This window comes from Boleophthalmus pectinirostris, unplaced genomic scaffold (genome assembly GCF_026225935.1).
Source record: "Boleophthalmus pectinirostris isolate CB_2022bp ecotype Guang Dong unplaced genomic scaffold, ASM2622593v1 HiC_scaffold_13, whole genome shotgun sequence".
NCBI lineage: Eukaryota > Metazoa > Chordata > Actinopteri > Gobiiformes > Gobiidae > Boleophthalmus > Boleophthalmus pectinirostris.
The window spans coordinates 27,442,399-27,465,770 of record NW_026571036.1 but is presented as its reverse complement, the minus strand read 5'-3'; the positions used below and the strand labels follow the sequence as shown (position 1 = coordinate 27,465,770).

The following is a 23,372-nucleotide window of genomic DNA, read 5'->3' as shown; positions in this document are numbered from 1 at the left end:
TATGTGCAGAGGGCAGAAAACATGACAGCAGATGTAAAAGGGAGCAGGCAAAGGTCAAAAATAATAACCCCGCTCACATTAGAATGCCACTATAAAACCACCTGTAACTGAATCAATGTAAAGTAGAGCTGTTTAATGTCACACTGCGGAGCATTTCAGGCTGAGCAGTGACATCTCCATAGAAACAAGCAGGTGTCAGACGCCCCAACATTTGCTTAAAGTTACATTGTACATCTTAAAGTAAATGTTGGGGAGTATATGTTATAGGAGACATTTGTCCCTAAACTTGGTCTGTTTTAGTCCTGGTTTAGTTCTGTTTTAGTTCCGTTTTAGTTCAGGTTTAGTTCTGGTTTAGACCTAGTTTAGACCTGGTTTACTCCTGGTTTAGACCTGGTTTAGACCTGGTTTAGACCTGGTTTAGACCTGGTTTAGACCTGGTTTAGACCTGGTTTAGTCCTGGTTTAGTCCTGGTTTAGACCTGGTTTAGACCTGGTTTAGACCTGGTTTAGTCCTGGTTTAGACCTGGTTTTAGAGGTTACCTGGTTTAGACCTGGTTTAGACCTGGTTTAGACCTGGCTTAGACCTGGTTTAGACCTGGTTTAGTCCTGGTTTAGACTGGTTTAGACCTGGTTTAGACCTGGTTTAGACCTGGTTTAGACCTGGTTTAGACCTGGTTTAGACCTGGTTTTTTTAGACCTTGGTTTAGTCCTGGTTTTAGTCCTGGTTTAGACCTGGTTTAGTCCTGGTTTTAGACCTGGTTTAGACCTGGTTTAGACCTGGTTTAGACCTTTTTAGACCTGGTTTAGACCTGGTTTAGACCTGGTTTAGACCTTGGTTTAGACCTGGTTTAGACCTGGTTTAGACCTGGTTTAGACCTGGTTTTAGACCTGGTTTAGACCTGGTTTAGACCTGGTTTAGACCTGGTTTAGACCTGGTTTAGACCTGGTTTAGACCTGGTTTAGACCTGGTTTAGACCTGGTTTAGACCTGGTTTAGACCTGGTTTAGACCTGGTTTAGACCTGGTTTAGACCTGGTTTAGACCTGGTTTAGACCTGGTTTAGACCTGTTTAGACCTGGTTTAGACCTGGTTTAGACCTGGTTTAGACCTGGTTTAGACCTGGTTTAGACCTGGTTTAGACCTGGTTAGACCTGGTTTAGACCTGGTTTAGACCTGGTTTAGACTTTTAGACCTTGTTCAGACCTGGTTTAGACCTGGTTTAGACCTGGTTTAGACCTTGGTTTAGACCTGGTTTAGACCTGGTTTAGACCTTGGTTTAGACCTGGTTTAGACCTGGTTTAGACCTGGTTTTAGACCTGGTTTAGACCTTGTTTAGACCTGGTTTAGACCTGGTTTAGACCTGGTGTTTAGACCTTGTTTAGACCTTGTTCAGACCTGGTTTAGACCTGGTTTAGACCTGGTTTAGACCTGGTTTAGACCTGGTTTAGACCTAGTTTAGACCTTGTTCAGACCTGGTTTAGACCTGGTTTAGACCTTGTTTAGACCTTGTTTAGACCTGGTTTAGACCTGGTTTAGACCTTGTTCAGACCTGGTTTAGACCTGGTTTAGACCTTGTTCAGACCTGGTTTAGACCTGGTTTAGACCTGGTTTAGACCTGGTTTAGACCTGGTTTAGACCTGGTTTAGACCTGGTTTAGGTCCGCCCGGTACATGGAAGGGGGGATTCGTGCTTTTGCGTACAGCCTAGTAAAGGTCCCTTGTTATAGGAGACGTTTTGAGGACTTTTCCCTCCATTCATAACATACATATTTACTTTTATGGTTTTTGTTTTATTTTGTTTTGTTTTGTTTTTTGTTAATCGTTATGGCAACAGCGCTAGTTTCTCATCATTCTGAACACCATGTATTGATAAATACACAAAAGAAAAACAACAGCAAAACTACAAAATTCTAAAACAAAACATACATATATATGCTTTCCATTTATTTTACAATGTTATTTAAGTTATTTTACATTTAAATCCATGTAGAAACATATTGTAAATGTTTTTGCAGTGCTGAAAGTTAGGAATCAGATCTATGTCCAATCCTCTGCCAAAAGCAACAACGTTCAAATTCCAATATTTTTGCAGTTTTACAAATTCTGAATTCCTTTTCCTTTCGCCGCTCGCTTCACTCTACAGAGACAAACTCACGGGCAAGTCCAGACTCATTCTAATTCAATCCCATTAAAATTCCCAGACAAAATATTCATAAAATTCCACTTTTATTCTGAGATTATTTTAATTTTATCCCTGATTGTTCTAAATACTTTGCAGCCATTAACTCAGCAAATATGTTCATGGTTAAAAGTGAATTGTGTAACTTGCTTTTTCTCTGTGAAGATGTTATCACTTTGTCTGGAATGTTCCACAGTATGGCATTAAACCTTTCTATCTTCATGGAATCCAAACCAGAGCAAGTTACAGGTCAGATCTGTGGAGAGGGGACCCCACTCACAGTCAGAATGTTGTTTTTCTAGGTATTTTTGAGCTCTAAAACCATATAATAATGTAATAAATATAAAATAAAGCTGTTTAATGTCACACTGTGGAACATTTTAGGCAAAGCAATAGCGTCTCCATAGAAACAAGCTCCAACCAAAAAGTTACACAGTGCATCTTTACCCGTGTCTAGTCTGTAATGAAATATACATTGACCAAATGAAATGAAATGAAATGTTTTTGAAAAGTTTGTGGTAATAGTTCAGGCCTTGAGTCACAAATGAAGCTGAAACTTGTATTTGAACTTTGTAATTAAGAGTTTTTAATGACTTTTGGATGCATACATTGACAGTTCGATTGCACTGAGGCTAAGTAAATGTCAGCACGTTTTGCAATTCAGATGTAATTTGGGTTAATCTCCTTTGTTTTGGTGATGGGCTCGTGAACAGGCACACAAAGACAAGTTTGACTGTGTCCTATTTACAAAAAATCAATATCAGAATCTCTTTTTCGCAGTAATAGTCATTTTAGTTGGATTTGATTAAAGGTGCATTGTGTAACTTTACTGGTGGAGGCTCCGTCAAACACTTTTCTCCATGAAGATGTTATTCTTTTGTCTGGAATGTTCCACACTATGGCATTACCAGACCAAACCAGACTGAGTTACAGGTCACATCTGTGGAGAGGCAACAATGCTCACAGTCAGAATGTCTGTTTTTCTAGGTATTTTTTTGAGCTGTAAATCCACCTGTAATTGAATAAATATAAAGTAGAGCTGTTTAATGTCACACAGTGGAACATTCCAGGCAGAGCAATGACATCTCCATAGAAACAAGAATGAGAAAAAAGTTACATAGTGCAGCTTCAAAGTTACACTGTAAAAAGCAAGATCTGAGTTAATAGTAAGTTAAAATGACTTAAATGACTTGAGTAAATTCAACTTTCTTTATTTAAGTAAATTCTAGTTAATTTAAATATATATATATATATATATATATATATATATATATATATATATATATATATATAATATATATATATATATATATATATATATATATATACCATAATTTTTTTCCCCCAGTTATTTATGTGTGAATACATTTTGAAATCACATGGAAACATAGATTCTCCTGTTTTGTTTGCCGTGTCGTGGCCCCTCGCAGCTATAATCCCGATTTTGTCACCTCTTTGTTTCCATGGAGATGTTACTGCTCTGCCTAGAATGTTCCACAGTGTGACATTAAACAGCTCTACTTTACATTTATTCAATTACAGGAGGAAAATACCCAGAAAAAAATTAAAAAAAAAAATGAGCAGGGTTGCTTCTCCACAGTTCTGACCTGTAATTTGGTTTGGTCTCAATGAAAATAGAAAGGGGTAATACCTATAGTGGCCCATGCATTTTTTTTTTTTTTAAAATTTTTATATGACCTGAAAATAGAGATAGATTTATTTTTTTTTTTGTATGAATATGTTTGAAAACATAGAAACATAGATCCCCCCGGCACAGTTAAAGCCAAGCCCCTCAGTTATATATGTATATATATGTATATATATGTGTATATATGTGTGTGTGTGTGTGTGTATATATATATATATATATATATATATATATATATATATATATATATATATATTTATATTATTAATTTATTTATTTTTTCTATTCTTTGTAATTTATGCATGAATACATTAAAAACAGTATAGAAAGAGTTCAAACCAAACCTTATAGAACAGACACAGTTTTGATTCCAGTGTATACAGTGATCCATTTCTATTTTATTTAATTTCATTTTAGTGTCCAATGTGTATACGTGTCCATATATTTCTTTTTCTTTTTTTTTTTTTCCCTTTTTTTAAATGTCTGAATGTATTTGAAGGTAGTTGGTCCTGGTGCGGTTCAGAGCGTCTCTTATAGAACAGACGTTTGTGTTTGCACAGCGCCATGGCCCCTGCAGCCATAATCCATCCAAGCGGGGCCCAAACATGAGGCCCCTGTGTCGCATTGATGTATTGAGCTGTGTGTGTGTGTGTGTTAAACGTGCACTAATGAAGAGGACTGTCGGACTTATCGACTCTCAAGTGTGAAAGGACACATGGGTCAAAGGTCAAAGAGACGCATCGTGATCTAAACACGGCTCTAGAAAATGTCACCTCTGTTTTTGAAATCTTGACACTTCTTGAAGAAGAGTCATGCACTGTATGAATCGTATTATTATATTATTATTATTTTCCTGAATGTTTAAAATAATAATAAGAAATGACACAACTGCACTGCAAAAACTGAAATCTAGTTAAGGTAAGATGACATGAATTAAGAAAGTTTGATCATGATTTGATTTGTACATTTAAGTCATTGCAATTTGCAGTGTAAAATGTCATCTCTGTTTTTAAAATCTTGAAATTTCTTGATGAATGGTAATGCCTCAGTAAAACTGTACATATAGCTATAGCATATTGTTTTAATTCTATAGTTTTAGTTTTTTTTTCTGAATATTTAAAACTGTAGAAACAAAAAAATAATTAATGAAAGGTGGTTTTAAAATACAAAAATACTACAAAAATGGCTGTTAATATTTTCTATGTTCTTGTTCTTATTTTATATTTACATTTAAATTGTTCCATAGGTAAACCCCACATCATGTGAAGCGCATTATTATTATTATTATTATTATTATTATTATTAATAATAATTAATAATAATAATAATAATAATAATAATAATAATAATAATAATAATAATTATTATTATTATTATTATTATTATTATTATTATTATTATTATTATTACTAAATCATTATTTATTTATTTATTTATTTATTTATTTGTAACTTAAGTAATAACATGCACTGCAAAAACTGAAATCCAGCCAAGTTAAAAATGACTGGAATTAAGAAAGTTTAATCATGATTTGAGAAAATTTCACTTCAAATCTCCCAATGGAACAAGACTTTTTGTACTTAAAATATGAAAATACATCTTACTACAATTATGAAAAACAACAATTATTTGCACTAAAAATAAGAAACTAAATCTGATATTGCTTGAATTAAGAAAATCACATGTATTCCATCAAAAGATAATTAAGTTGAATCTGCTCAAAGAAAGTAAAATGCTCTTAACTGAAGTAATTTTATTTTAACTTACGTCAATATTGCTTTTTGCAGCGTTGTCTTTGTAACCTGCTCCATGCAGATTTTTTCTTTTATTTGAATAAGCGTTTGTGTAGCTCCAAACGTGTTGCCCAGATTTCAAACAGGACAAATCAGTTCTTCTGCAGACCTGCTAATAACATCAGAATATACTTGAGGATCTCTTGACCTTTTAAGATAAAACGCATTTGCAGCTCTAGTCCAGCTCACACTTCATAACACTACATTCAAACTCACTGCAACAAAGCTTGGCCAAAATGTAAGATATAAACACTTTAATCGATCAGAAAATGACTTAAAAGTAGTGAAATTCTCTGTCCATGCAGCAAGATCATTTTACTTGACAAGTTCTCTTAAAATAAACAAACTCTAGACTAGAATGAAACAACTCAGAACTAGTAAGTAGATGAAAAGCAAAATGAAAAATCTGATATAAATTTTAAAATCGTGTCCAGATCAGAAACACTCGCAGTGCGCCGCAGCTCCCCTCGGACCACCGCATGTTTTGTGTATGTTTTTAGCATGATCACAAAATGGAGGTCACCGAATTCCACATGCTAATTCCATGCCGACCCCCTAAAATGTCTCCTACCCCCTCTCCGCCAATCCCGCGCCTCCCCACTGTCAGCCCCGCAGCCTATAGCGGCGCAGCGGGTGACGTGGTGAGCACTAGTGGTAGTATTCCAGCAGTAGTGAACCGCGCGGCGTTACGATTGGCTACCGTATTTACACGCTCGTCCCGGATTGGTCGGCGCGTCCGTGCAGTCGTGACGGGTTGCCGGGCAGATCTGGCACACTTTTCTGAACCTGAGATGAGGCGAGGTGGTGTCAGGATGTAGCGTGCGTTTACCTCAGCGTACGTTCGAAATACCGATTCTGCTTCCAAATGATGATCTCGCGAAGCTATTGAGACGTTTAAGCGGACGTTTTTTTTAGTTTTTTTTTTAGTCCATTCAAAGTTGGTACGCCGCCCCACATTGCAAAGCAGGGCCCCCACAAGAGAGCGTCAAGAGCGGTTTCATGCTTTTTCTCCGTTGACGAGTTGTTTTGGGGTAATCTGGAACACCTCTTAGCGGGGACAATTAGCCCTTTTATGCGGCGGTGGGGTTTTGGTTGGAGGCGCGGAGGGAGGTGGGCTTTGTGAACCGATCTGCCCGCGGTGTGGAGAAGTGGAGGTGATGGCCGCGGCGTTGGCTGGAGATGGGTCAGTCCAAGAAACAGTCAGAGTAATCAGAAACTACCAGCCTCATACTTGTTCTGCACATGAATGATAGTAGTACATTCAGTAGTATAGTAGTTTATTCTGTAGTACAGTAGTATCGTCAGTAGTATAGTAGTATCTTCAGATAGTAGTATCTATAGTAGTCTTCTTCTAGTAGTACTTTAGTAGTATCTTCAGTAGTAGTATCTAGTAGTAGTAGTATCTCCAGTATAGTAGTATCTTCAGTAGTACTTCAGTAGTATAAGTGTACAGTAGTACTGTAGTACTTCACTAGTATAGTAGTAGTAGTACTGTACAGTAGTACTTCTACAGTAGTCTGTAGTACTTTAGTAGTAGTAGTCACAGTAGTAAGTACAGTAGTATCAGTAGTACAGTAGTATAGTAGTAGTACACTTCAGTAGTACAGTAGTAGTAGTAGTAGTACAGTAGTCTGACTCACGTTAAGGAACTGTAAAAGAGATCTGTCCCGTCATTACATTTGAAATCTGGGCCTTGGAAATTTTGGGAACTTGAAATTTTAGGGTCTTGTTGAGACCATCATACCTTGACACTGTACTCAATATTTTCTGCACAATTTTGCCAAACTTACAACAGCTAAGATGTCTTGTATGAGAAGACACAAACCTTCACTTGTACATTTGTAAAGACAAGTAAAAAAAAAAAAACAAAGAAAAAGATTTGGTTCTTTTATGAATGAGATCCATTTCACGTTACAAAACTGTCAAAAAAAAAAAGCCGTCTCTTTCACAAACGTCACATCACGACTAAAAACATGTATTGCAAAATTCTGGTGCTCTTTTCATTCAATTTGAAATACTGACCTGTGAAATTCTGAGAACTTGAAATTTTGCGGTTCTGTACTAGTAAAGGAGAAATAGAAGAGGCGAGGGAGTAGGTCTGGGGGAGAAGGTTTTTACTCAAATTATGGGCAAACTTTGTTAATTCAAGTCATCTAAACTTGGCTTGATTTTAGTATTTGCAGAGTACAGATACTATACTAATACACTATACATATACTAAAATATATTATAATATACTAGATACTATACTGTATCTGTACTGTATCTATACTATTAGTATAGTATCTGTATAGTATACAGATACTACTAATACTATAACTAATACAGATACTACAGTACAGTTTGGATACATATATCATTGGAGAATTTGTCCTCTGTATTTCACCCAGGATTTAAAGCTGCACTGTGCAACTTTTCAGGGTCCATCACGTGCTTGTCTCCATGAAGATGTTGCTGCTTTGCTTGGAATGTTCCATGGTATGACTTTAAATATTTCCACCAAGCATTTATTCATTTATGGATGTTTCTATTTCTCAAAAATACAATAACTCCATCTGTGAAAAGAGGCGACTCTCCACAGATCTGACCTGTAATGTAGTGCTATAGCCTGCTTGTCTCCCTAGTAACAGATTTAATCTGTACTGTGGAACATTCTAGACAAAGCAACAACATTTTCATGGAGACAAGATGCACTCCAAATGTTACACAGTGCACCTTTAATGCCACTGGTCACTCTTGAGCTGGTCATGGTCCGGACTCAGAACTGCCTTAGCTCATATATTTATTACAAAATTACAAAAATGTACAGTAAAAAAACATGAAGCATCATTTAGCAAATGTGTAAACAGAACATCCCTGAAGCTGGCCTTGGCTTTTAAATGTGTCCCACAGCAATTAAAACCCAGACAATACTCGTTACAAATGACTAGGGATGGAAGAAGATCTCGTGCCACAAGATCTCACGAGACAAAATTGCCATGAGATTCAAATCCAAATCCACTTTATTTCTATATCACATTTTACAAACACAGCAGTTTCCAAAGTGCTGCACAGAGATCAGAAAATGAAGACAACAGAAAGGTAAATGGCTAAAATTTGGTCACACCAGTCCTAAAACAATAAAACCAGTCAAATCAAATCAAAGCAAAACCATAAAAATCATAAAATAGCAGTGAATAAATCAAATAAATAAAAGACACAGAGGAGCCCACGACTCACGCAGTGTTAAAAGCCAGAGAGTAAAAGTGGTTCTTAAGACGAGATTTAAAACTGTACTCTGGGAGATGTGGGGGCAGAGTGTTTCAGAGTTTGGGGCCGGTCACAGAGCTGAAACTGGCCCTCGGACCTCAGAGCTCGCACATGGGACTAAATTTGGATGAGGTCCGAGATGTAACGTGGGGCCAGAACATTCAAACCTTTAAAAACAAACAATACAATCTTCAAATCAGCTCTAAAAAGAACTGGAAGCCAACGCAATGACCCTAAAATCAGAGTAATGTGCTCACGTTTTTTTGGTTCCAGTTAAAAGTTGCGCTGTAGAAGTTTGGACGAACTGTAAGCGAGAAAGTGCGTGGTGGTTGATGCCAGAAAAAAGTGCATTACAGTCGTCTAAACCAGAGTAGGTGCATGAGCGTACGTAGCCTGTGATTTAAAAGAAAAAAAAGGTTTAATTTAAATAAAAGCCAGATTTTACAACCGCACTCACTTGTTTGCCAAATTTAAAATCACTGTCCATAGTGATGCTGAGGTTGGTGACAGACTGTGTACAAATCTCGTGATCTTGTGAGATATATATATTTTTTACATGTTTTCATGTTTGGATTAGGTAAAAAAACAGAGTTAAGTCCCGATGGTGAGTTTTATTTTTTGAGAAGCTACAGTCCCAAAAAGCACTGCTCCAATGATACAAAAATTGGGAATTGAATAGTACAATTTATTTATTATAAAGAATGTCAAAATCTTGTTCTGTCTCGCTCTCATAGGTCCAATCTCGTGGAAATTGCATCTCGCCCACCTCTACAAATGACCTAGTTCCATAAAGTGCGTTGTGCTCCTCCCCCTGCGTCCTGATTGGCTAAGGGACTGTAGACCGTTGTCAATCAATCTCCTCCGTGCCGTGTCTCCTGTACAGCACAAAATGTGTTCAGCTGCCAAATGTACATAAATGTTGGATCACTAGCCATGAGATTCTGAAGATTTCTCCCCGACAAAACCCACAATGTCGACGAAACTGGCAAAGGCTCCTGCGTTTGCAATGAAAAGGCAGAGGAAGGCGCAAACCATTGCACAAAAAGTTGGACTTTTGGACTCACACTGAAGTAAGGTAGAAGCACTGTAGCACAGTCCTGCATGACGTCGGGTACCTGTGGGCAAAAACTTGCTGAAAATGGTGGGTATTAACGTTCTTACGGGCGTGTATGCGGACAGGTAGTGCCGCGTAGACCTCTGCACCAGAACACCAGTCCTTTCTCCCACAGTCACCCCCGAGCCCCCCAACAGTGAGTCCTGTTTCAGTTCTGGTTTAGTCCTGGCTTACTCCTGTTTCAGTCCTGGAATCAGTCCTAGGTTAGTCCTGGGTTAGTCTTGGTTCAGTATCCAGCGCAAAAGTTTGATATAATCTCAGGTTAATGGGCGGGTGCGGTGCTGTACTGTGCGGGTGCGGGTCTCCAAAATTGGACCCGTGCAGGACTCTGCACTGTAGGGCTCCATTGCAGAATAAATGAATCTTCGGTTTGTTACATAAAGAGGAAAATAACAAAAGAACAACAACAAAAAGGATTGTAAGTGTCCTGTGTGAGAAAAGTGTATAAAGTGTGTGGTGAGAGGTTTTACAGACTTAAAACAGATATAATCATTGTAAAATATAAAGTTGAATACATCGCGGGTTATTTTTAGAATGTAACCCCCGTGATAAACAAGGAACCACTGTACTGTTATTTACTTATTTAATTCATTTTTAAAACTCCTTTCCTATGACCACAAAAGCCCAAGAGACAAATTTTTTTACAATCAACTCTCTTAAGATTCTACAGATAAGTCTAAGAAGATATTACAGAATCAGCTGAATGTGGGTTTTAGTTCATTGACGCTCAAGTTTTAGCATCTTTTTCAAAACTTTAACTCGTCTGTTTTGGGTCGATGGCGGAAACTCACCCCGACACACAGAGAAACACTCACACTCCACACACAAAGCCCCGGGAGCTGAACCTTTCACCTTCCCGCTGTGAGGCGAAGATTATTAGCCACCCCTGCTGCAAACGATGATTCAAATAGCAGTAATAATGGAAACTGACCGAGCGGAATTGACCAAGCGGTAACTACGGTAACTGACCGAAGCCGACTCAAAACATGGAGTTCAGCTGGATCTAATGGAAAGTCGTGGTTGGAATTTTGCTTTTTCCCACCCATTTTATAAAAACATTTGTGGAAGACTAAAAAATAGACTTCCATTTGCACACTGAGCCAATACTGCAGGAGTTTTCTGTATTTTTGAGCAAATTTGAGTTAAAAATTTAAACTACCAGTCGTTTTTGTCATTTATTTCCACAATTTTTTGCATTTGATTCTGAAAGGACAAAAAAATTAACAGAACTTGTTAATTTTTTAGTACAAAATAGTCACGCTTGGCTTTGAACCCTGTTTTTTTTGTTTGTTTTTTGTACTTTTGTTCTTTCTTGACCCTGATGTGGCCGAGCTGTGAAGTGAAAACCAACGCTGTGAACAAAGCAAAGGCTGGACACTTTGAGGATTTCAATAGAAAATAGAACACGATTTAGCTTTTAGTTTTAGTTTTTTAAGATATTTTATCTTATATCTGATGTCTTTTTATAAAATGTAGAAAATAGTACAAATAAGAAAAACAAAATACTGAATGAGAAACACTGGTAGTATATGTTTTTTGCATTTCATCTTCTTATCAAAGATGCTTAATATAATGTACATGTACAAGTCAAAATAAAATTGAAAATAAGTAATAAAAATACCTCAGTTATATATAGTAGTAGTAATAGTAGTAGTAGTGGTAGTGGTAGTGTCTGCGTACACTGGTGTATGAATGTGTGTGTGAATGGGTGAGCCCTTTGAGAGCCCTGAAGGTGAAAAGAGCTGTATAAAAATCTGAGTAGTAACAGTAGTAGTAGTTGTAGTAGCAGTTAAAGTAGTATTAGTACTGGAAGTAGTAGTAGTAGCAGACGAAGTAATGGTAGTAGTGGTAGTAGTAGTAGTAATGGTAGTAGTAGTAGTAGTAGTAGTAGTAGGTAGTAGTAGTAGTAGTAGTAGTAGTAGTAGTAGTAGGTAGTAGTGGTAGTAGTAGTAGTAGTAGTAGTAGTAGTGGTAGTAGTAGTAGTAGTGGTAGTAGTAGTAGTAGTAGTAGTAGTAGTAGTAGTAGTAGTAGTAGTAGTAGTAGTAGTAGTAGTAGTAGTAGTGGTAGTAAGTAGTAGTAGTAGTAGGTAGTAGTAGTAGTAGTAGTAGTAGTAGTAGTAGTAGTAGTAGTAGTAGTAGTAGTAGTAGTAGTAGTAGTAGTAGTAGTAGTAGTAGTAGTAGTAGTAGTAGTAGTAGTAGTAGTAGTAGTAGTAGTAGTAGTAGTAGTAGTAGTAGTAGTAGTAGTAGTAGTAGTAGTAGTAGTAGTAGTAGTAGTAGTAGTAGTAGTAGTAGTAGTAGTAGTAGTAGTAGTAGTAGTAGTAGTAGTAGTAGTAGTAGTAGTAGTAGTAGTAGTAGTAGTAGTAGTAGTAATAGTAGTAGTAGTAGTAGTAGTAGTAGTAGTAGTAGTATAGTAGTAGTAGTAGTAGTAGTAGTAGTAGTAGTAGTAGTAGTAGTAGTAGTAGTAGTAGTAGTAGTAGTAGTAGTAGTAGTAGTAGTAGTAGTAGTAGTAGTAGTAGTAGTAGTAGTAGTAGTAGTAGTAGTAGTAGTAGTAGTAGTAGTAGTAGTAGTAGTAGTGTAGTAGTAGTAGTAGTAGTAGTAGGTAGTAAGTGGTAGTAGTGGTAGTAGTAGTAGTAGTAGTAGTAGTAGTAGTAGTAGTAGTAGAAGTAGTAGTAGTGGTGGTAGTAATGGTAGTAGTAGTGGTAGTAGTAGTAAAAGTAGTAGTAATAGTCGAAGTAGTAGTAGTAGCAGATGAAGTAGTAGTAGTAGTAATAGTAGTAGTGGTAGTAGTAGTAGTAATAGTCATAGAAGTAGTAGTAGCAGCAGTAGTAGTAGTAGTAGGTTACAGTACTTACACTTAACGTTCTAGTGGTGATCTATTATTAAAAAAAAGAATGTTCCAGAGTATGACATTAAACAACTCGACTTTACATTTATAACATTACAGGTGTTTTTTTTGTTTTTTTTTATAGCTCAAAAATACCTCGAAAAACAAACATTCTGACTGTGAGCGGGGTCGCCTCTCCACAGATCTGACCTGTAACTTGCTCTGGTTCGACCTCCGTGATGACAGAAAACTTTAACGTCATACTGTGGAACATTCCAGACAAAGCTTTCACATCTCCATGGAGACTTCTAAAACGACTATTCACAAAGTCACTCCTCACTCTCTCTCTGTGTATGTATATCTATATATTTAGTTGGATACATATGTGAAAGTTTTCTGTAGTACTTTTCTCTTTGCAGATCTAATTACTGCGTGTGCTTGTTATTCGGCGTGAGGAGAATCCAGGTCACTTTGTCTCTCTCCATTAGCGAGGGGAGAAAGAGACTCGTCAATGGCTTTTATTTGTTACGGCGCCTCACTGTTTTATTCCATCTCCCGCTTTAATTCCGAGTCCAGGGTCCATTGTGTGATAGGAGAGAGCGGGAGGTGAAAGAAGTCCGAGCGGAGAGAGAGAAAAAGAGATGAAAATGTGCGCGGAGGTTAATTAGAGTCTGTTTTTAGGTCACGAGCGGCCGGATTGTTTTCATTGTGAGATATGGACCATCGCGAGTTCCTATCATACTTCTGATTTTAAAATTGTACACGGATTTTTATTTTATTTTATGATTTTGTTTTGATCCATCATTTTTTAGCCCATTGTAATTTTTGTAATGCATTTTTTGTTTTTATTTTAGAGACTCACACATCACAATAAAATATAATAATGAAGAGTAAAAAATATAAATTGTTAAAAATAAATAAATACATTTTTTTATGCGTTTATTTATGTTGTGATAAAACCTCCAAAATACCTACAATTTGAACATATATTTTGAAGAAGGGTTTTCAAATAATACTCAGATATAAGGGATTCTAAAACTAGTATTGAAAGTACAAGTACATACTAATTTGAGCGATTCTACAATTTTAAAAATGTATGTACAAAATATTCAAGGCTTCTGCCCTGCCAGGAGGTTCTGATTCTCTGTGTTTGCTACTACAATATTTTACTGTTACAGCAGATCAAAGTATGTGAGCGCACTGGAAGAAGGAGTAGTAGTAGTAGTAGTAGTATGACCAGTGTCTGTGTACACTGGGGGGGTAGTAGTAGTAGTAGTAGTAGTAGTAGTAGTAGTAGTGATAGCAGGAGGAGGAGAAGGGGGAGTAGTAGGAGTAGTAGGAGTAGTTGGAGAAGTAAGAGGAGTAGATGTAATAGTAGTAGTAGGACTAGTAGTTGGGTTAGTAGTAGTAGGAGTAGTAGGAGTAGTAGTAGGAGTAGTAGTTGTTTAGTAGTTGTAATAGTAGTAGTAGGACTAGTAGTTGGGTTAGTAGTAGTAGTAGTAGTAGTAGGAGTAGTAGGAGTAGTAGTTGTTTAGTAGTAGTAGGAGTAGTAGTAGTAGTAGTAGTAGTAGTAGTAGTAGTAGTAGTAGTAGTAGTATAGTAGGAGTAGTAGTTGTTTAGTAGTATTAGTAGTAGTAGTAGTAGTCGGAGGAGGAGGAGGAGTTGGTTTAGTAGTAGTAGGAGTAATAATTGGGTAATAGTAGTAATAGGAGGAGTAGTAGGAGTAGTAGTTGTTTAGTAGTAGTAGTAGTAGTAATAGTAGGAGTAGTAGTTGTTTAGTAGTAGTAGTAGTAGTAGTAGTAGTAGTAGTAATAGTAGTAGTAGGAGGAGGAGGAGGAGTTGGTTTAGTAGTAGTAGGAGTAATAATTGGGTAATAGTAGTAATAGGAGGAGTAGGAGTAGTTGGAGTAGTTGGAGAAGTAAGGGGAGTAATAGTAGTAATAGTAGTAGTAGTAGTAGTAATAGTAGTAGTAGGAGGAGGAGGAGGAGTTGGTTTAGTAGTAGTAGGAGTAATAATTGGGTAGTAGTAGTAATAGGAGTAGTAGTAGTAGTAATAGGAGTAGTAGTAGTAGTAGTAGTAGTAGTAGTAGTAGTAGGGTTAGTAGTAGTAGTACGATAAGGAGAAGTAGTTCGGGTTAGTCGTAATAGTAGTAGTAGGAGGAGGAGGAGTAGTAGTTGGTTTAGTAGTAGTAGTAGTAGTAATAGTAGTAGTAGTAGTAGTTTTAAAGCCATACAGTGAACCCTTCAGGACAAATCCATAACATGTACCTGAACAGAATCATACCAGACCTTCCGGCAGAAAACTTTCATATGCATCTTTAAACATCATATCCTGAACAGTGTAGATTTGTTGGGCCTATGCGGTCGTGTATTGTCACTGTTTATATTCGTGCACATATACAATAGGCTCCCCGCGTTCCAATTATCACATCTCCCAGCATGCATTGCCAGTAGCGACGCCCTTACAAAAACAAAAGTCCCCGTACGGCCCCTGCTTCCTGTCTCCACGTACGAGTCGTAATTGCGTTCTCGGTGGGACATTAGCAAAGCGCGATGCTGGTTTTCCATCCTCAGGCAGTGTAGAATAAGTTATGGGACCCCCGCTGTCTTCCCCTCACGGCGCCCCCTGATGGTGTCTCATTAAAACGCACGCAAACACACTAGAACCTGCTCCTGTTCCACACGTACGCTCTCCGCTCTCGTGTTTTGCGTGCGTTGTTTTGCAGTTTCGGCGAGGTTGTGAGAAGAGGGAGTTGTTTAGAAAAAAAGGAAGGATGAAGGTGGATTTTTCGGATCAGCTTTAGTCTTGTTTCTATCCTCCTCTCTCTCTCCGTTGAGCGATGTTTGAAGGTCGTGGCGGGGATGAGGGGGGGCACTAGCCGGAGCCAGAGAACGTGATTTTGCCATGAATTATGCATTGACAGTGTCTGTGTTTGCAGCGCGCTCCATTTTGAAAAGTTCATTCAGCTTTTGTGCTTTTGAAACTGATGCTGCTGTGTTTGAGAATAAGTCTGATACAAATGTGATGTTTTAGTGCTTTTTCGATATCTGAATTTTATGGAAAAGTTTTTAATTTTAGTGGTGAATTTGAGCTGGTAACTGCTGGAGATTTCAAATGGCGTGCAACATGTGTCTAATAAGATGTCTTTGTGATTTGAGTGTTTTAATTGCATTTTTTTTTTACTAACTTTTTTTTTTTATGTTTTAATTTTATTAAATTTTCCTTCATTTTATTTTGTATTTAAATTCTTTTTAATTGTATTTATTTATTTGTTTTTTTTTTGTATTTTATTAATTTTATATATTTATTTATTTTTGTTTTATTCATTAAATTTTTTAATTGAATAAAACATATTTATTTATTTTAATTTATATATGTTTTAACTCATGTCCACTTATTTTTATTAACTTTTTTTATTTTAATGTTTTACTTTTTATTTTATTTTTATTTTAATGTTTTAATTGTATTTATTTTATATTTTTTTACTAATACATTTTCAACTTGTGTCCAGTAAGTTAATGTTTTATTTATTTTTTCTTAACTTTTTATTTTAATATTTAAATTTTTTCATTCATTTTTTAATTTCAATGTTTTAATTGTATTTATTTATTTATTTTTATTTATTTATTAATTTTCAATTTGTGTACAGTATGATTTTTTATTTTTTTTCTACAACTAATTTCATTTAATTTATTTAAATTTTAATTTTTTTTATCACTCACTATGCTGCCATTTCAAAATATAAATTCCTGTCATCAAATTTGAAAATGTGATCTGTAATCTGATCATTTGATTATGTATAATATATTGTTTTTTCAATTTATCAACAAAAAGAATTGTACTTTTCCACAACATTCACTCCTGAAATGCTTGAAATGCCTTTCATTTAAATAGTTGAGTTGGTTCATATATACAGTAGAGTTATATACAGTCTGCATGCGTGTGTAGAATATAGATGTATTATAATCACATTGTACTTTTGTTCTTTATTCTCACACGTTTTCTGACTCACTTCTTCTTCTTGCTTTAAAAATGCACATTCGAAATATTGTGGCGACGGCACTAACCCCACATGTGGAATTGTCCTGTTTTTTTCTTCTTCTTCTCCTCCAGAAATGTTGAAAGAATTGAACCAGCAACGCAGATCGAAAGAATTTACAGACCTGAAAATAATTGTTGAAGGCAAAGAATTTGAGGTCCACCAAAATGTTCTAGCTTCCTGCAGTTTGTATTTCAAGGACCTGGTGAAAAGGTTTGCTCCGCTCCACCTCCTCCTCCTCTTTTTCTCCCTCTCCTTCCTCTCCTCTTTCTCCTCCTCCTCCTCTCCCTCGCTCCAGCCGTTGATCCGATCTCGTTTTCCTCTTAGGGCTCATTTGTGTTGCTTCTTTTACCCTCCCCCTCTTCTCTCTTGCAGGTGTGGTGACGACTTTGGTTCCTAGGCCAGCAGCCATCCCTTTCTACTTCCTGCTCAAATATTGAATGTATATCTGGAGATAAAGCGACAATACGAAACATAGCCCGAAACCAAAAAAAAAAAAACCGTCAAAGGTCATTGCATTTCTCCCCCTCATGTAGGAGCCAATCCGAGCCACATCTCCATTTTGTCGGACGAAAGCGGAGTAGAGTTTCATGACTTTATACAAAACGCAGGGACGCCAAGGACACGTCATAGCTCCACACAAACCCGAGCCTGAGTGATGAATGTGTGTGTGTTTATGTTTTTTTAAATTTTATTTTCATATTTCAAGCGTAAGAGTTTAATCTTTCTCAAATCTGGTCGTTAATTTATGTTTTTTAAAAGGTGCACTATGCAACTTTTCGGTTGGGGATCCGTCGCCTGCTCATTTCTATTGATGCGTCACTACTCTGTCTGGAATGTTCCACAGTTTCCACATTTACGTAAGAGTTTTAATCCCAAATTTAAAAGAAAAAAATTCTGAATAAAAATGAATTCCGCTTTAAAAAGACCATGTAAACACTTAAACTTAATTCCAAAGTGGGTACCGTATTTTCCGTTTAGGATTATAAGGCGCACTGTCGTAGAATGGTCTATTTTCGAACTTTTTTCACAAATAAACTTAAACTATAAGGCGCATTAAAGGAAACACAACAGTTGGATGGGTCAGTGGGACTTGTTTGGCGCGTTCACGGTGACTCTTGGCTTTGTTCAGTTGTGGCGTGTAGGGAGGGTGCTGTCTGGGACCGCTGGATTGTCGGCGTGTTCGCGGTGACTCAGTTGTTCAGTTGTGTCTAGAAGTGGCACATTGCGCTCGCTTTTTCGGTTCGTTCCTCCGTTCCTCGTCGGTGTGGAGTGATGAGTGTGTCTGCTCTGTGTGTGTTGCGGCTTTGTAGTTTACTGAAGTCGTGCTGTGACACCCGAGTGGATTCGTGTATAGGGCGCTCTGGATTGTGGGCGCGCAGTGGTTTTTTGATGGGGTTGAAGGCTTAAGAGCGCGTCTAATAGCCCGGAAAATACGGTAATTCCTAATGAAAATTATTATTCAGAATTAAACTTAATTCCAATGTAAGTGGGTGGTTTATTCAGTTTTAAAGCAAAATTTATGTATTCTTAGATCATGTAAACGTTTATTCTTGTTAAAAATAATGTTGGTGGTTCAGTTCATGTTCGTTGTTTCGCCCTTCTGACGCGATTCAGATGATCCGGCTCCACCAGTCCTGGCTTCAGACTTTCATCCGCGTCTCTTTGGATTTGCGAGCAGGATGCGGGAGTGGGCTGAGGCAGAGCGGCCGTTGACTCAAGTTTGTCTTCTTCCTCCTTCTCCGACACTCTTCCCTTCTCCTCCTCAGCCGACAGATGTAAAGCGTGATGAGAGAATTCTCCAGCTGCTGCGCAATTATCATCGGAACCACTGCGGAAAAAGTTTGAATCGTGTCTGTGTCCGTGGAGTAACGACAAACCGAGATGACAGAAAAGCCGGTAGCAGCTGAAGTGTGTGTTTTCTTCCGGTCGACGTAAATTCGTTGGTGTCTCTGTCCAATCAGAACCCTTCCCCAACCCCAGGCGTTGAGCGGAATTAAATAAAGACGATTTAACGTGTTTTCCATGTAAACCTCAATTCGGAATTATTATTTCCATGTAAACTCGAAGGAGAAAATACAGGTGGTTTTATAGCTCAAAAACACCTAGAAAAACAAACATTCTGACTGTGAGCGGGGTCGCCTCTCCACAGATCTGACCTGTAACTTGGCCCTGATTTGATCTCCCGGAATATAGAAAGGTTTAATGCCATACTGTGGAACATTCTAGACAAAGTAATAACATCTCCATGGAGAAAAGCATTTGACGGACCCTCCACCAGAAAAGTTACGCAATGTACCTTTTCATTACACAAGTACTGAGGCTGAATATGTTTGTGCGAATGTGTGTGTGAGTAAATATGTGTATCTATTTCTCTCCCCCCCGCTGTGTGTGTGTGTGTGTAAGTGATTATGTGTGTGTATGTGTGTATAATATTGTGTGCGCGTTTGGTTGAAGTGAAAACAAAACACAAAAACAAAAGACCCCAGAGCCACCAGCCGCTCCTCGCTCCCCCGGGGGAAGTCTCCTCAGTCCCCCTCGTGTTTAGACAGGCTGCACACACACACAGGACACACACACACGACACACACACACACACGACACACACACACGACACACACGGCGCACAAAAGCATCCTCTAGTCGAGCTGTCCGCCGAATATTTTCCGCTCAAAAACAGCGCCTTCAAATGTGCCGTGGTTGGTTGTTTTGTTGTTTTTTTGTCTTGTTTGTACAGAAAAGGTTGAGCGATGTAGCTTTACTCCTCAAACTGCTCAAATATTTCAAAAAAGGAAATAAAAAAATAGAAAAATAGACAACAATCAAATCATGAAACCACAAGTTGTTATGTGTAGTACAAATACAAATGCTAAAAGAGGATTCTGGCTGCTAGTTAATTTGCATGCATTCCTCTTTAGGCGTTTAAAATAAAATAAAACATAAAATAAAATAAATAAAAATACAGAATCAAGACAATAACATTAAAGGTCATATATTACACAAAATTTACTCCAAGACATGTTAGAATATTCACAACACAAAGTGGAGTGTTAAAATTGAAATTAAAATCAATTTGAACATTTTCTCAGGGTTTATATGAGTCCAATCTGTTCTAGAGTTAACGTCGGAACATTTTTGGAAAAGTTAATAAAGTAACTCTGGACCAAAGTTCCTGTTTAATGGAGAGTTATATTAATGTTTTGAGAGTAAACGGATAACACTTTGTAGGGTTATCCTGATTTAGCTCAACAACACATAGGTGTTTTATTTTTACACTTTTCTTTAGTTGATTTAAGATAAAATTTTGAACAAAACTGGTTCAAACTGGTCTTCTGTTGTGGGAGTTTGAAGTGGTCGGTGAGAGGAGCAACATTAACACTAAGAGAAGTTGAATTAACACTAAGAGAAGTTGAATTCACTTCAACCATATAAACTCTGGCTAATAACCCCAACTCAAACCCCCATTTAACTTTCAAATAGATCAAATAACACTTTTTTGTGTTAAAAACAACTCTGAAATATTTTACCCTGAAATTTTAACCCTGCAGTTTTTGCTGTAACTATAGTTACGTCATCAGAAACAAACCTGGACTTGTGTTTTGTTTCATTCACACTTTTGAATAATCCTTTATTATTAGTCTTTCTATGTCTCCAAAGCAAAATGCTCTGTTCCACCTTGTGATGTCATGAAGTGGGAGTTTTCATTATGGGTTCTTTAAAGCATTATTTAAATTCACTCATTGAGCAAAACATTCAGTTTAAAACTGAACAACATTGGACACAGTGGCAGTAATATGTGCACTGGGATTGAACCACAAACTTGCAGGTTAGGGAGTAAGTGCAGTTATTTAAAGGTGCACTTTGTAACTTTCTGGTAGATTGTAGTTACCAGCTTGTGTCCATGACGATATTATATCGCTATAATAAAAATATACACTCTCTGTATATTTTAAAAGGTATTTTTAACCATCAAAACAACAGCAAGAGTAAAAGAGAAGTATGTTTAATGCCATATTATGAAACATTCCAGAAAATCCATTATTATTCCTCATTTACACACTCACTAAAGCTGTAACATATCTGTGGAGAGGCGAGCCCACTCACTGTAAGAATACATGTTTTTAAGGCATTTTAACCATCAAAACAACAGCAAATGCATAAAAGAGAGATAAACTTAATGCCACACTATGAAACATTCCAGAAAATCCATTATTATTCTTCATATTCTGTACACACTCATTATAGCTGTAACAAATCTATGGAGAGGCGAGCCCAATCACTGTAAGAATACATGTTTTTGAGGTCTTTTTAACCATTGAAACAACTGCAATTGAACAAAACAGAAGTATGTTTAATGCCATACTATGAAACATTCTAGTCAGTCCATTATTACTGGCCATACTCACTGTAGTTCTCCCATCTCTCGTGCCCAGATGAAGTTGAAGTTCAGAGTGTAACTAACTGGTTGGTGAAAGTTGAGGTGATTTGCATATGGGGACAGAGACAGACAGATCAGAGGTAGACTTCCCCCCTGTCTCCTCCTCCTCCTCTCCCCATGAATAAAGAATCACCCGCCAATTCTCTACGACCTTGATAATGGCAAGGCCCGCTGTATGTGACGTGACTTTGTAGTGAGGAGTAGGCCCCCTGCTGGTCAGCCTGTCTGTCAGCGGTACATACACGCTCCAATCCACGAAGCGCCATTAAAGTCCTATATTATGTAAAGTTGACTCTTGTGAGCTTGTCCTCCTCAAAAACAGACCTGGAGTTGTGTTTGTTTCATTCACACATGTTTAAGTAACTTTATTATTAGTCTGTTTACATCTCCAAAGCTCACAATACTCTGTTCCACTTTGTGATGTCATGAAAATGTCATTTTCAAGTTAACAGCTCCTGTTAACTTTAGTTCAGTAGAGACTGGCAACTGCTAAGCTTCAGAGGGTAGTCAAGCCAGTGCAATATTTAATACAGTGCAAAAGTGAATGCAGGGCAATATCTTAACCAAGTGCAATATTTAATACAGTGCAATATTTAATGCTCTGCAATATCTAAACTGAGTGCAATATTTAATACTGTGCAATATCTAAACCAAGTGCAATATTTGATACAGTACAATATTAAATAGTGCAACATTTTTGATTAAGTGCAATATTCAGTACAGTGCAATAATTAATACAGTGCAGTGAGTTTTGTAGTCTTGGCTCTCCCAGCCTTTTTTTTTTTTTTTTTTTTTTTTTTTTTTTGTCGTGTACTAGTACTTCCGTACCTATTTATTTACTCTATTGTTTATTTTTTATTTTTTATACTTTGTTGTAAGTGTCCCACATGCATGTCTGCACAGGAGGGTGAGTTGCCTTTAATCTCAATCAGTCAATCAAATTTTATTTATAGAGTGTTTTTCATACAAAAAAAAAAAAAAAAAAAAAAGTGCTCATTGTGCATGTGTGTATTGTGGATTGTACATGTGTATAGTGACAATAAAAGACATTCTAAATTATCAAATGATTCTAGTGAAGGTGTATGGAGTTTAAAAACACTATTGAGCACTTCCTGTATTAAATGACATCACAAGGTGGAACAGAATATTTTCTGTTTGAGAGAAGAACTCAAGAACTAAATATGCAGGGTTTGTGTGTTAGATGAAACAAAACATATGGAAATATGTCTCAAAAAGATTTACACAAATAAAAAAATAATATATATAAATACACATACATTTATAAATATTCAAATACAGAATACAAACTTATATAAATAAATGTGTGATTGTAAATTTATTTTCAAGATCTGAAAATAAATGCTTGACTTTGTGTGTGAAGTCTGCATTTGTGGATCCCTTTTTAACTTTTCTCTCGATGACGTAACATTGGGACATTCTTACCGCACACCTCGATCCACAAATTTGAATCCGAATACTGAATGCGAATCTGAATTTGAATCTGAATTTGAATGTGAATACTCCCCAACTCTGCAGCTCCAGGTCTGTTTGTGATGAGAGAAACTACATTGGAACAGATGAGAAAAACAGCGTGATGTGGACCTTTTAAAGCGTGCAACATTTTAACATCCCTGTAACAAATGTAATAGTCTTTTTATCTCGTTAACACATTATCTCGTGTCGACATAAAGTGACAGCCTTGTGATAATAGATTTCATTATTTTCCAGCAAATGAGTTAATTAATATGTCTTCCCGATTAAAGTGTCAAATTACTCAACAGAAATCAAAGCTTGCATCAGAGGCATGGAAAAAAAGCACAAAATTAGACATACTAGGTTTGCGCGTTAAAGGGCGTGTAATTTGTATAATGTGTTTAACATCGTATCTTTAACCTTTTTTACGAAGATTTGCGCTGTCAGTTAACAAAATTCATTCCAAAAAGATTCAAACTCTCAACCCACAGCAAGCGTCAACATCTTCTGTAACTTTAACGATAATATAATACAAATTTCATCACATTTACTTAATAATTGTAGTATTTTTGCAACAGATATTTAGATATTTTTCCAAACACAGATCATTTAACTTCAC

At 36.8% G+C, this 23,372-nt stretch overlaps 1 protein-coding gene across 1 annotated transcript in view; it reads left to right on the top strand.

Annotated features, from left to right (window-relative positions):
* The window catches only part of LOC110154500 (kelch-like protein 29), a 798,906-nt gene that overhangs the window by 426,818 nt on the left and 348,716 nt on the right, over positions 1–23,372 (top strand). Inside the window, exon 9 of the mRNA XM_055149662.1 lies at positions 16,917–17,055. Coding sequence (XP_055005637.1) covers positions 16,917–17,055 — 139 coding nt within the window. The remainder of the gene's footprint in view (positions 1–16,916; positions 17,056–23,372) is intronic.